Below are 15,379 nucleotides of genomic sequence, written 5' to 3'. Positions count from 1 at the left end.
ATATACTTTTTAAATTAAGGTTATTTGGAGGTAAAAGGTAATTCTTTGTCATTGAGGAATTTATTTTGGAATCCGGATGTAGATTATAAATGTGAGAATGGGGAACGCCAAAAATACATTTCTACCGCCATAATTACTAAAAGTGTTAACTGAGCAAAGTATTCATTTTTTAGGTAAGAATATACTTGTTTTGGTATACAGTGAACATTTAATAAAGGTATGAAAAATAAGACACAACCAAGTTGATTCGGTTGGCCACTTAATCACGTTCTTTCTCTTTGGCAGCTCAATTTTGGGTGTGGGGGAATTTCCCATGGAGGGAGAATTTTCTTCGGAGAGGGGGGAATTTTCTCTGGAGAGAATTTTCTGCGGGAGGAATTTTATCGGTGGGAGGTTCTATTTTCCAGGGGTATTTTCCACAAGGGGAATTTGGCACGGGGATTATTTTCCGGGAGATGTTTTCCGGGGTATTTTATGGGGGAGGGGAGTAACTACCTTCACCCTGTAAAACCATGGCGCTCTGGTTTTAAAGTTATACCGTTGCATGGGGGTGCATCTATCCCTAGCCATTGTCTTTCAATCCATATGCTGGATATACTGAACAATCTCCATTCATTTTTGAGGAGTTAATTTAGACTTATAACGCGTGACAGATGGGGATGACCGCTTTCATCTTATTGCGGAAACTGCCGTTTTTATTCGAAATCGAACTACTACGTCTACAACTACAACTAAAAATCCCTTCAACATCAAGCAGCCTGAGGCAAACACAGCAACGCACGCTCCTACTCCATCCTAAACTATTCATACCATCTCTATTTACACCCCCACCCCAGGAAGTTAATATTTCCCTTAAATCTTTCCTTCGACATCCTCCGACCCCGACCAAGGACGACATGCTTTCCGTTATGGTTGGCCGAAAAACGCTGCAATTTTGGATAGTAGCTTTTAAATATTTAAATAATTTTGATTAAAGACCAAACAGTATAAATAGTTGATGAAACCAGTAGCACCCTCTTTTATTTTACTTATATTTACTTATATTTTACTTATACTTACAATTACTTATATTATATTCTATCATATTATTACTTTTATTACTTATAGTATATTACTTATATTATAATTAATTATATTACTATATATTATTTATATAATATTATATTACTTATATTTACTTACATTGTATTTACTTATATTTTACTCTTTTATTTATAAGTCTGAAGCACCCTCTTTTATTTTACTGCGATGTGCATACACCCTTAAACAATCTTTAATTATCGATGCATTATTGCAATAAAGTCATATAACACTGCAATGCGTTCATTTTTAAACAATTCGTGGTAACGAACTGTAGTAAGGAGCGACCCGGCTCAATAGTAACCGAAATTCTAAAAAACAGAATTTTGATACCAATAGTTACATCAAAAGAATTGTATTAGTATGCTGATTTTAAATAAATAAGTTTCATCGAGTTTGGTCTTACCCATCACAAGTTAGGAGCCTGAGAAAATTTGTCCCATTTTAGAAAATAGGGGGAAACACCCCCTAAAAGTCATAGAATTAGTCAATCAGAGAACCCTGCTGTAGAAGTTTCAAGCTCATATCTACAAAAATTCGGAATTTTATATTTTTTGCCAGAAGATAGATCATAGATGCGTGTTTATTTATTTTTTTTTTTTCATTGTTTTTTTTCCAAGGGTGATCGTATCGACCCCATGGTCCTAGAATGTCACAAGAGGGCTTATTCTAACGGAAATTATAAGTTCTAGTGCCTTTCTTAGTGACCAAAAAAATTGGAGGATATCTAGGCCCCCTCACACGTTCAGTTTTTCCCAATGTCACCGGATCAAAATTTTGATATACGTATTTTGTTCAGCATAGTCGAAAAACCTAATAACTATGTTTTTGAGGATGACTTAATCCCCCACGATCTCCGGGGGAGGGGCTGCAAGTTGCAAACTTCGACCATTGTTTATATATAGTAATGGTTATAGGGAGGTGCACAGACGTTTTCAGTGGGATGTTTTTGCGTTGGAGGGGGGGAGGTAGGGGGTTACGTGGGAGGATCTTTCCATGGAGGAATTTATCACGAGGGAAGAGGATTTCCATGAAGGAGGCGCAGGATTTTTTTTACCGTTAATAAAATAAAACAATAAGAAAATAAATAAAAAAAGTTTTGCAACTGGAAGTAAGGAGCAGCATTTATACTTAAAACGAACAGAAATTATTACGTATATAAGGGGATATATACTTCAGCATACGCCTCGCTCCGTACGCTGAAGTTTTTGTTTTTTTAAAAAGTAGGGTTGTGAGAAAAAGTCAAACTTTAGCGTAAAGAGCGGAGCGTTTAGGAGCGACCAGGCTCAATAGTAACCGAAACTCTAAAAAATAGAATTTTTATACCAATAGTTACATTAAAAGAACCGCATTTTAATGCTGTTTACCTATCAAAGTTACGAGCCTGAGAGAATATTTAAGAAAATGGGAGGAAACACCCTCTAAAAGTCATACAGTTTTAACGAAAATTACACCGTCAGATTCAGCGTATTAGAGAACCATATTGTAGAAGTTTCAAGCTCCTATCTTCAAAAATGTGGAATTTCCCGGAAAATCCTGCGTATAGTAACTTGTAAACCCTGCATGACCCTCGCCTTGTACTGGTATACCAAACCCTGCTTATTTCAAATTGTATACCAACTTGTATACCATTTTGTATACAAAATGGTGCCATTTTGTATACAATTTGTATACAAATTGTATACCAACTGTTAGAATAAAGAAAATTGACAGTCATTCGGAAAAGGTGGGAAGCTCTCAAAAAATAAGGCGAAGGGCAAACTTAATAAAATCATGGTATTAAATTAGGGGTACATAAGAGCTATAATTTGGAGGTTTCAAGTTCCAACATCCAAGGCGATATTTTACATTTTTTTAAGAAGGCTGGTCACGTGTACATTTGATTCCCGCCTCAAACGGTTGATTGCATAGAGGGGAGGTCATTGGACATTGGAGGAGGGGGGCTAATACAGCCAAAAGTTCAAAGCCTAATGACCTATTTTTTGTAGTAGTGCCTTATGGAAGCGCCTACCATTTTCCCGACCCGCTCAATATTCGCTCGCGATCCACTATTGGGTCGCGAGCCATAGTTTTTGAATCACTACTCTGGACAACTTTGAATATACACTCATCTTAATCCGCCATTTTATTCAAAGAATTTTCTATGTTATTTTTTATTGCAATTGCATAATTTTATCGCCGGATAAGGTTATTTTTATCCCTTGGGTGAGTCTATAAATAATTTTGTATGTGTTTGGAATTTTTACTTAAAACGTGTGTTTCATTGGCATAAATGGTGCTTTTTTCATTTAATTTGATCACAGTCCATTTCTGAACATTGTGTGAACAACTATATATATTGCTACGCACTGTTAAAAGATGAAATTTCTTACCGAATCAGTTATCGAATCATCTTTAAAATACACAATAAACAAAAAAGAAGTCACTAATGTTTATTGACTATTCACTACAACTTTTTAAAATTGTAATTTATCCTCTCTCCAATAGCTGAATTAGATATGCAACAGAAAAAATAGTTAAGTCTTGTTTCTCATTTCAACTGTCTGTCATTCATTTGTCATAGGTATTATTTGTAATTTTTTCCATTCCAATTAAAACAAATAAGTTCCACTACTCGTCACAACGGAATCTGAGTATTACTAATATTTAATGCCCTCTTTTCTCTAAGACAGCAAAAAGATGGGTCCTAAGATTGGAAATTTCTGCCAGATGGGTTGGAGACAAGGCCGTATCCAGGGGGGCTAGGGGGTTTGACCCCTTCCCCCTGAAGTGTTTGCCTCACTCGTAAAGACGTAACAAAAATGGATATAAACAAATTTTTTATGCGTTTTCTAATACACCCCCCCCCCCAAAAAAGTCTTCGTGTAAAACACCCCTCGAAAAAAATATGGGATACGGTCCTCGTTGGAGACGAGCCAACTTTGGGAACCACTGATTATGCAGTGAGGAAGCACAACTTAAAAAGAAAACAAAAAAAACAAAAAAAAAAACAAAAAAACAAACAAAAAACAAACAAACAGAAAGACAGGACGCCCCAAACAGCCTATGACACAGTTACCAACATGACTTCATAAATTTAATACTTATATCCAGCCCGATTGGGAGGATCCTAGACGGGCAGTAGCAGTGAGAGATAACTAGCGTCTCTCTTTGGATGCCTTAAACTCCTCTAAAAAAAAAAAAAAAAAAAAAAAAAAAAAAAAAAAAAAAAAAAAAAAAAAAAAAAAAAAAAAACAGAAGGACCTTGGGTCTAAGGGTTCAAGGTAAATCTAAGTTCTTTCGGATTACCTAGTAACTACAATTGACCATACATGGAAGTATTATATTTTTAATTATCGAAGCTCTATCCCAACCCTTTACTTCACAGTGCATAGGTGAATTTAAAAAGCTGTGCCCAAGAACTACCCCCAATCACCATTTAATTTTTTTTAAATCAAGTATTGAACTTGTGTGAACCCGGATGCTCTATTTCAACTTAGTAGGTGTGTAAACGTAATTTGTTGTTAAAATAGAGCTAATGCTGGAATCCGGATTTAGCCATGGAATTTATGGAGGGTAAAAATATAAATGTACTTTAAAATAGACCTATTGAAAGCAAAAGTCGCGCTAACTGCCTTTCAGCTTAAAAATACTTTTTAGGTATACTGTAAATAGTGGCGTGAACCTGGATGTGAATCTATCATTTAATATGAACTTTATCGAATTTATATTGAAGGTTAGTCATTGACTGCTCAATTATAGCTAGATGTCGTATTGAAACTGTTAACATATATTTTATCTAAAGAGAAAAGAAGTCGAAGCTACTCAGTTAAGGATGAGAAATATACAATTAAGTATAATTGTAATAATTATAAGTAGAATAGCCAAGGCCAAGGGTGTTTTTTCACCATTGAAAAAAGTCTGGAAGGACAGGTTAATCTGTGAACTAAGATTAGAACATTTAAAGCCAGAGTAATGCCTGTGGCCAGGCATGGTTTTGAAATGTGGGCGCTTTAAAAGATCGAGAAAGATTTTGTTAAATGTTTTTCAGAGGAATTATGTCTATGGGCAGTCTTACTAAGGGGTGTAATTTCTTCTAAATCTTTGGGGAGGGGCAAAGTTGGAGTAGATTTTCTCAACTTACGTGAAAATGACCAAATGAAAAACCAGCTATAAAGGCAAAGTTATACAAAAGAATTTGATCTGGTTCTGTGGATGCTTGAATTATGTAGGTCTATCTCAGTTTTGACTAGATTTTAGAAAATACTAAATTTAAGATGGGGGGGGGCAGGAACACAGTTCATCGGAGACAGTTGCCCCATAGCAAATTACAACAAGGTACTCGTTTTACCGACCGTATATACAGCAGATAAGCTGTACGAAAAATGTGGCTCAGCCCTCTTTCTAGAGCTATAATAAATGGATAGGTTCAAATGTCTAGGCGACGTTTTGCAGATGAAGGAAATAGACTACCAAAGATTATCATATATATATATATATATATATATATATATATATATATATATATATATATATATATATATATATATATATATATATATATATATATGTATATATATATGTATATATATATATATATATATATATATACATATATGTATACATATATATATATATATATATATATATATATATATATATATATATATATATATATATATATATATATATATATATATATATATATATCAATTAATCAATTTATTTATAACCAATCTACAAAAAGAGGGCGGAACGCCCTTAAGATGGAGTAATAAGAGAAAAAAAAGGTACAAATAAATACAAATTAACACAATCAAACAATTAAATAAGTAATGCTGACCATGGGTGAGACACTATCGACATAGAAGAACGAAAATCATGAAGCCTTTTATCAATAATAGATGTAGGAGAAACTAGGCGGAATTTGTTCACTAAGTAACTATTTCTAGTCCAAGGAGGGTAACTGAGAAGGAATTTAGCATAACGAAAATATACTCTACGAACAGATAGTTTCTGAGGTTCACTAAAAAACTGCCAAACCGGACAAAGAGAAAGGAGATGAGGTACAACTAGGCTATTATAAATTTTCGCAAGATTTAATTTATCAATATGTTTAATATTAGATGCAATTGAAGCATAAGCAATTCTCAGTTTTTTCTTCAAAAGTTCAAGGGATAAATTCACAGTTTCTTTCATATTTTTTCCAATAGGCATTCCAAGGTAAACTAATTTTTGAGAAAGGGGGACATGAACATTAGCTAAAGATAAAAAAATAGGGCCATTTGTCTCTTTAAAATTGAAAGCTACAACAGCAGTTTTATCAACATTGAAAGAAAGCCCAATATTTTTATATTCATTATAAAGCTGATTAAACGTGTTTTCACATCCACTAAAAGTACGGCTTAGATTCAAAACGTCATCTGCAAAAGTTATTAAAGACAAGTTAAATCCACGGTGAATACAACTAAAATTAACAGAACTTTGGGCATTTAAAACAGAGTTATTAAATAAAGAAGGTGAGGTAAGGCCACCTTGACGGACTCCTTTCAAAATATCAAAAAGGGAAGATCCCCCCTTTAACTTCGCCTTAAGGTGATGGTACATATACAGAAGGCACTTCACTATACAAAAATTTACCCCTCTTTTATACGCTTCAAATAAAACTTGGGAAAAAATGCAAGAGTCGAAAGCACGAGCAACATCTAAAGAACAAAGGATAATATGGGATCTACTTCTTTCTGCATCAGCAAGAACATTCATTAAAGCAAAAAGGGCATGCTCCCGACTAATACCTTTTTGGTAACCAAACTGGTGGGGTGGGACATAACATTTAGAAACAATTTCATCCAAAATAACTGACTCAAACAATTTAAAAATAGTACAAGAAACTCTTATAGGTCGGAACGAATCACACGAAGTAAAATCCTTTTTGCCTTTTTTCGGGATAGGGGTTATTTGACCAACTGTAAATTGATAAGGAACAACTCCGTTTTCAATAGACATTTGAAAAAGTAGAGATAAATGATTAAAAAGAAGAGCACTTGCACAATCAAAATGTCTGGCAGTAATTCCATCAACTCCCGCGGAATTTCTTTTCTTTAGTTTTTGACAATACAACGATACATCACTTGGCTTAATTATAAATGTCGAAGGTTCGTGTTTCTTCAGACAAGCACTTAATTCTTTTTCAAATTTTGACTCAAGAGCAGGATCGGGAGAAGAAAACTCATGCTTATAATAATTTATCCACTCAGGCTCAGGAATATTATTTGCACTAATGTGTTCACAATGGCGTTCAAATTTTTTCCAGAGCTTCGAAGGGTTCTCTGCAATTTTATGAGCGTTTTTCTCAATAAGATCAACCTTATGTTTTCTTAACACTTTAGCAAAAAACGTTTAGAACGTAGCCGCAGACCATTTATAGTCCCAGACTTAGGCCTGCCGCAATCCCTCCAAATATTCAGCCAAATTTTAGAAGACTCGCACGCAGAAATAAGGGAAGGGTTTTTTGACCAACCCTGAACTTGATAGCCTTTCCTAATACGCTTGCACAGGACAGCTGAAGCTTCAGCACACTTTAATGCATGGTTATTTTCAGCTAGATAGGTGGTAAATCCGATGGCTATTTCTTTTTCACTAAGGCCAGAGAGCGTGCACAACAAATGAAAGGGTACCTTTATTTTATTTAATATTCTGTCACATTCAAAACGAAACATCTCGCGGTTAACTTCTTTCCAGTCTTTTATATAAAACCACTTTTTATCCGGCTGTATATATATATATATATATATATATATATATATATATATATATATATATATATATATATATATATATATATATATATATATATGGGGGGGCTTCGTGCCCCCCAAGCCCCCCGCGCGCGTAAGTCGTTACGCGCCATATTAGTTACCCGCCATTGTAGTTGTGTCCCTGTGTCCCACCTGTGAATATAGATAAAAGAGAAAAGATTTCTCTTTTCGTTATAGATATATAAATATATATATATATATATATATATATATATATATATATATATATATATATATATGTATATATATATATATATATATATATATATATATATATATATATATATATATATATATATATATATATATATATATATATATATATATATATATATATATATATATGTTTTTCACTACGTAAAACTTGCGAATATACAACATTCTTCGATGTCCCATTGTCTGTGCATATAAATAGATTGTCAGGTTTACCGACTCTTGAACATGCAACATAAAAATGTCCATGGGAAAAACAATCCGTATTCAGATCTATACCTCATTATTCTAATGATTGCCCTTGAGCTTTGATGATGGTGATTGCTAATCGAACATTCCCTGTGTCCCGGTCATCATTTATATTCCCAGTATCCCGGTCGTCATTTGTGTCCCAGTGTCCCAGTCTGTAATTTCTCTTTGAGCGTCCCGTTCGTCATTTATATTCCCTGTGTCCCGGTCGTCATTTGTGCCCCGGTGTCCCGGTCTGTAATTTATCTTTGAGTGTCCCGGTCGTCATTTGTGTCCCAGTGTCCCAGTCTGTAATTTCTCTTTGAGTGTCCCGGTCATCATTTATATTCCCTGTGTCCCGGCTTTTAGTTTTCTTTTTCTCCTTTATTTTACAGTTTTTTCCCTTTTTTTAGTTTTTTTTTCTTTTTCAGTTTTTAGTTTTTTTTTTAGTTTTTTTATTAGCTTTTAGTTTTTTTTTCTTTTTAGTTTTTTTTTATAGTTTTTACCTTTTTTTAGTTTTTTTTTTAGTTTTTTTTTCTTTTTTAGTTTTTAGTTTTTTACCTTTTATTTGTTTTTTTTTAGTTTTTTAGTTTTTTTAGTATTTTCTTTTTAGTTTTTTTGTAGTTTTTACCTTTTTTAGTTTTTTTCTTCTTTTGTATTAATGCTAAAGCCATGGTTCTAACCTGGAGCCTCTCGGACCTAGAACCTGAAACATAACGCTTTACCAACTCAGCTACTTCGGCGTGAATACATTCGTTTTGAGCAGCTTCCTCGGGTGTTGCCATTGTAGGTTCTTCAGTCATTTTACAATTAGAAATTTCTCTTTCAACGATCTTCTTACAATTAAAAATTTGTCTTTGAACGATATTCTTAAATGCCTGTGTCCTGGTCGTCATTTATATTCCCTGTGTCCCGGTCGTCATTTGTGTCCCGGTCGTTATTTGTGTCCCGGTATCCCAGTCTGTAATTTCCCTTTGAGTGTCCCAGTCGTCATTTATATTCCCTCTGTCCCGGTCGTCATTTGTGTCCCGGTCTATAATTTCTCTTTGAGTGTTTTTTCTTTTTAGTTTTTTCTTTAGTTTTTTACCTTTTTTCTTTTTTCAGTTTTCTTTTTCTTCTTTATTTTTCAGCGTCACTATGAAAAACATATCGCCGAACCTTTGTTTTTTTAACTAAAATCTGGTAGGCATTGATGACCTTATCCAAGTCAAAATCCCAAACCCAATCATCATCGCTATCATTTTCATTTTTGATATGTTTTGACTCTCGCTGTCCAGGTGGATTTTCATCTAACTGCGCGGTTTTGCGTTCTTTAGCCGCAAGCCTGTTTTCTTGCCGTTCTTGTGATTCCTCGGCACGCTTTCTTTTCTTACTTTCTCTATCAGCCGCAAGTTTTTTGGCATAGACTCTTTGAGCAGCTTCCTCGGCTGTTGCCATTGTAGGTTCTTCAGTCATTTTACAATTAAACATTTTTCCGTCCACGATCTTCTTACAATTAAAAATTTGTCTTTGAACGATTTTCTTAAATACTTTTAATGACTTCATGACGACATGATGATATGACGTCACTCGACAGACCCACAGACAAACAACTTATTTATATATATATATATATATATATATATATATATATATATATATATATATATATATATATATATATATATACATATATATATATATATATATATATATATATATATATATATATATATATATATATATATATATATATATATATATCATATATATATATATATCATACATATATATGATATAAATATTATATGATATAGTATATATATATTACATTATCATATATATATATATATATATATATATATATATATATATATATATATATATATATATATATATATATATATATATATATATATATATATATTTAAAAGAAACAGAGTTTTACTATGGGAAGTAAAGAGCGAAGTTGAAACTAAAAAACGAACAAAATTATTACTTCACACTCTATCTAACATGCATCGGTAAAATTAGTGCAAATACAGCAACTGATAATATTTCCTTATGTTTGTATGATTATAAAAAATTAGCACTTTACTGAAAACACAAAAAAATTAGGAGTTTTGGTACAGTAGAAGCAAACCAATTAAGGAAACTTTTTGAAAAAAAGAATGAAGCATTTTAGGACTGTAGCTTTATTCTTTTGTATGTGTGTGTGTGTAATTTGGTATCACTCCTGCACATTGAGCTCAGTCCAATGATTGAATTTCGTTTTGGCTCCGAAAAGGACATTTCATGATTAGTTTGTAGACAAGTCCGGAGTGAAGCCATCTTGAAAGTATTAGGACTATAAAGTAGCTTTAGAATTTGTATCATAACTTGAAATATTCCGTTGTATAGGGAGAAATAACAGTGTTCTGGAGTTCATGTTATGATTTATTTGTTCTTCATTTCGAGTAACAATAAAGAGCATTTTTATATACTTTAAAATTTTATATAGCCCGGGTAGAGAATTTAAAGTGCCGAAACCCTGTAGGCAAGTGTGTACCTGTATTGCCCTTGTGCTGGGTGGTCGCCTCTGCATTATTTGTCTTTTTTAATGTGTATATTTTTTACTGTTATTAATATTTGGTAAATGACGACTTATACTTACTTACGACACGACTGCTTGTCCATGTACTATTCTTTGCGGTTGATTGTGTATAACTATGCTGTTTGACCTATGTAATTGAATGGATGAGTAGGATTAAGGCTTCGTTCAAGTACTTATCTATATTAATTACTAAAGTAGGAAAACTGTCTGCCTTTCTCCTTCTGTCTTTTTTTATTATTCAATATTTTTTAGTTTTTATAGTTTATACTTTTTGTGTTCGATTTTGTGGTGTGTGCTTGTATCTGTGTGTGTGTTGTTACATTGGCGATTTCTTTTTTAACTATACTCACTATTGGTGTTATAGCTGTCGACTCCAAAATATTACCTGATAAATCAATCCATTATTTGTGCGTGTTGTTCAATGGCTTTGTGGATAGTAAAATAATATTTATTTTGTTGCTTTAATTTTTAAATAATTTTAATTGTATATTGGAAATTACTGATATGAGTAATTGAGTATGAGTAATTGATATGAGTGATATGAGCAGTTGTAAGACTATGAAGCGCTTCATAGGTTAGTGTGTTTTCGTCAGGCTATGAACTCAATTTTGACTCCTAAATCAGGATTCTATTTTTTTTTATACTTGCGTTTGGGTGTTTTCAGTAAAGCGCTAGGGAAATATTATTAGTTGGTTTATTTGCACAAGTTTTATCGATGTATGTTAGATAGACTGTGAAACAATAATTTTGTCCGTTTTAAGTTTCAACTTCGCTCTTTACTTCTCTTAGAAAAACTTATTTTTTTAAATTAGTCTTTGCCCGTTTTTAATTCAAATTTAATGCAGAACAAACACTGCCATGATTCATTTTTTTTTACTGCGGGAAGCCCCTTCTTCATATACAGAATAATTTCTGTTCGTTTTAAGTTTTAATGTTGTTCCTAACTTCTACTTTCGTTTTATTTAATTTATGATGATTTTCAAACAGCGCAAGAAAATTCCCATCCCCTTTTAAATTTTCTCCTGGAAAGCCCCATCAGAAACATTCTTTCCCATGGAAAGCTCTCCCCGCGGAAAATCCACCTACAAAAATCTCACCCTAAAAAATTTCCGAATATTTCCCAATATTAATAAAAAAAAACAAAGTTGTTCCGAGGGAAGTAAAGAGCGAAGTTGAAACTTAAAACGAACAAAATTTGTTACTTCCTAGCCTATCTAAAATATATCAATAAAACTAGTGCAAATAAATCAACTGGTGACATTTCCCTATGTTTGTAGGATTAGAGAAAACTAGTGCTTTACTGAAAACACAAAAGCCAAGTATAAAGAAGAAGAACATTGATTTAAGAGTCAAAGGTAAATATGTAGCTTCACAAAAACAAACTAATCTATAACACTTTTCGTAGTCTTAAAGGAGCTGGGATATCAGTAACTTTCAGTATACAATCAAAATTATCTTAAAAACTTGGGCATATAAAATAATATGTTTAAATTCATTAAACAGCATACAAAATAATGGATTGATTTATCAGGTAACATCTCGAAGTCACCTAGTATTACTCAAAATGAAGAACATATCAACCGGCCCCTCATCAAGTTCTAGGCCCCTTCATGTAATTTTAAAGTCCTTCAATAAGAAAATATAAAATTTCAAAGTTATCGTTTCAAGGGTACTTGATCTTCCTAATCTTTTTTCTAGCAGTCGTAGAATTACAGAAGGAAACTCATTAAAACGAAAATCATGAGTTCCAAAAATTCTTAATAAAGCCTCTGAGGTTAAAAAAGAGATTGGAAACAGGTTTAGTAACAACATGATTTATGGAGCCTCATCTCTCACCTTTTTTCATTTCCGGGGCCCATTCCAGCCGAGCAAGGTCTCAAAGTAGTTAAAATAAATCCAAAGTTGCTAAAATCTAAAAGTAGAAATTTTAATCAAAGACGGCAAAAAAGTAAGAGTCCAAAGGTATTATGACCCGTGCACCCCCCCCCCCGGAGGGGTAACTGATAGCTATGGAGGATTACTGATTTTAAGCAGATGGATGCATATTGAGATCTTCGAAGAAAGTTTCTTATGTAGGGTCGTATTCAGCGTCATAGTATATTCTATTATATCATAGTATATTATATCATAAGGTTATTTTGATCAAAGGTATTATAGGTTTTTCAAAATAAATTTTGGGGACACGATCCCAGCAAGTGGGAATTTTTGAATGGAAGTGTTTATCAGTGAATGGAATTAAAACGATGAGAATGGTATAACTTGTTTGAATTCGGAATAAACAAAAATGTTATAAAAAAAACTCCCGAGAAGTAAATTCAAAAGAAGATCCAGCTTAAACCCTTTGAGCATTGGAAGAGGGGTCTTCAAGTAAAAGCCCTTAAAAAAAATAACTATTTTCGATAGGAATAGCCCCCTGAAATAATCTCAAAATGATATTAAGCATGAACAGAAATTAAAGTTGAAATTTTTTTTAGGTGAAAGTAAATACTGAGAGTAAAAACTTAAACGAAAAGGTAATTCAGTTTATGAGGTTGTATGCCGTCCGCCTTTATGTTTTACACTGAAGTTTGAATTCTTTGCACTTGTGCTTCAAAAATAAATCGTCTAAAACAGAACCAATGTGATAAGAAGCTATTTTTTTCATACCATTTCGGTAGTGGATTTCGGTTTCGGTGTTCGGTGTTTCGGTGTTTATTTATTCGCTTGAACTCCAACATTAAAATTTTAGCTCAAGTGTTTTTACATATTTGATAAATAAAAGCGTGCAAATGTCAAATAGCCAGAACTTTTGTCAGAATGGCTTAATTCAGTACTAATTAAACTAAAGCGAAGGGCCCTCTGCAACAGACCCCAAGAAATCCTTATATTTTCCTCTATTTCTTGGCACTTTTTACTTAAATTAGCTAATATGTGTTTTTTTTAATTTCCCCCCCCCAAAAAAAAAAAAATATTGCACACGTGCCTAGTGTAACACGTGGTATGAACAGAGGGAAGCAAGGGAGCTGAGTGGCTATTTTTTTCCAAATTTTAAAGTAATGGCTAATATTTTTTTGAAAAAGAAGCATAAGAAACGTGAAAGTTTATTACAACAATCTGTCCACTAATATGTAATCTGCCTACTTTCCAGTTTTTCAGCCAGTTCTCTAAAAGGATTTGGGTCGAGGGTGTATTGTTTTAATTTTCAGTTATTGAGGGGAATTTCTGTACAGGTTACAGCCAAAATTTGCCATAAGAAAAAAAAGATGTAAACCAAAACTTACCGTGTATTCGTACTATATTCTTTGTAATTGTTTGTAAGATTTATAGTAATCTAATTTGCGATAGACGTGGCAAAAGAACATATTTAAAAAAAAGTAATTGTTAAAAAAGCTTCTATTTTGAATTTGTCGATTCTAGTCGACTTTGCATGTTTTCTTTTACTGATATCTTTCTTTTTTGCCAACCTGCGACCTTTTTAAGATATTTGAAAAGCATGAATAAACCTTAAAAAGATATAAATAAACCTAAATAAATAAACAGAAAATTCATAAAACAAATATACATAAATGAAAAACTCATTGAAAATAAAAAAGGAAGGAAGCAAAAGCACTGACAATGCTGTTTAAATAAAGTGGCTTTTTTTAGGTAATGCTCACGACACATTGCCTCCAAGGGGTTATTTGTCAAAACTCATTTACTCCAAATTGGCCAGATGGCACTGGTAATCGCGACCACCTCTTAGAAGACTATCGTAACATTCACATTCTCAGTCCACAGGAAGAGGAATCAGAAATGACTTTCCTTGATACTTATCAGCCAAATAGGTTATCACTTGAACCTGGTATGACATATGGAACTCTGGAAGAGACTGGGTTGACTCAACAATTTCAGAATCCTTCCCTAAGAGCTGGTGAAGCTGTTGTTCCTGATGTTGCCATTGTCGAAACTAACGGAAGAATCAGAGAGGTCAAAAGTGGACTTCGTCTGTATCAGCCCCGTTTTGGGGAAGTACCGGTTGAATTTTACATGCCTAGGACCGTTACAGGGAATTTCCTGGCAGTTGCAGGGGATATTATGGTGCCCTTTGTTGTTGTGTTTTATGTAACTTTGTCTAGTATAGCATTTATTTATTTGTTTTGCAATGGGATTAGAAATATGGCTTACCTAAAAGGATTAAATGACATTGGATATCATAACAACAATACGCAGATTTATCAGAATGGCTGACTTGTCTTAAATTTTATGTTTTTACTTTCAATAAAATGTTGTAACATTTTTCTTGGATTTTATTTTTTTGCTTCATTTGAAACTTTTTTTGCTAAGCTATTTTTGAAAATTGGTGGCAATAGTATAAACTTTAAATCAAATATTTTTAGACCTAAAGGAGGCATTTTTATGTCTGGATTTTATAATAAATTCCCTTATTCAATAGCAACAAAAATTTTCTTTAATAGGTTATATTACATGTAACTTTATCGTTAGATTTAATTACCATTAGGTGTAATTACCA

At 32.9% G+C, this 15,379-nt stretch overlaps 1 protein-coding gene across 1 annotated transcript; it reads left to right on the top strand.

The window, feature by feature from the left end:
* Positions 1-4,696: 4,696 nt before the first annotated feature.
* On the top strand, positions 4,697-15,105 carry LOC136040626 (uncharacterized). The gene is made up of 2 exons (XM_065724902.1): positions 4,697-4,795; positions 14,515-15,105. The coding sequence occupies exons 1-2, from the start codon at positions 4,769-4,771 to the stop codon at positions 15,094-15,096; spliced, it is 609 nt and encodes a 202-aa protein (XP_065580974.1). The 5' UTR covers positions 4,697-4,768; the 3' UTR covers positions 15,097-15,105.
* Positions 15,106-15,379: the final 274 nt, after the last annotated feature.

This window comes from Artemia franciscana, chromosome 21, assembly GCF_032884065.1.
Source record: "Artemia franciscana chromosome 21, ASM3288406v1, whole genome shotgun sequence".
Lineage (NCBI taxonomy): Eukaryota > Metazoa > Arthropoda > Branchiopoda > Anostraca > Artemiidae > Artemia > Artemia franciscana.
The sequence above is the reverse complement of the archived record's forward strand: the minus strand, read 5'-3'. Positions and strand labels throughout refer to the sequence as shown.

Bases quoted from the DNA above. Each gene is read 5' to 3' on its own strand.
- LOC136040626 (XM_065724902.1), top strand. From the start codon at position 4,769: ATGAACTTTATCGAATTTATATTGAAG. The intron at 4,796-14,514 runs GTTAGTCATTGA...GGCTTTTTTTAG, and splicing joins TTATCGAATTTATATTGAAG to GTAATGCTCACGACACATTG.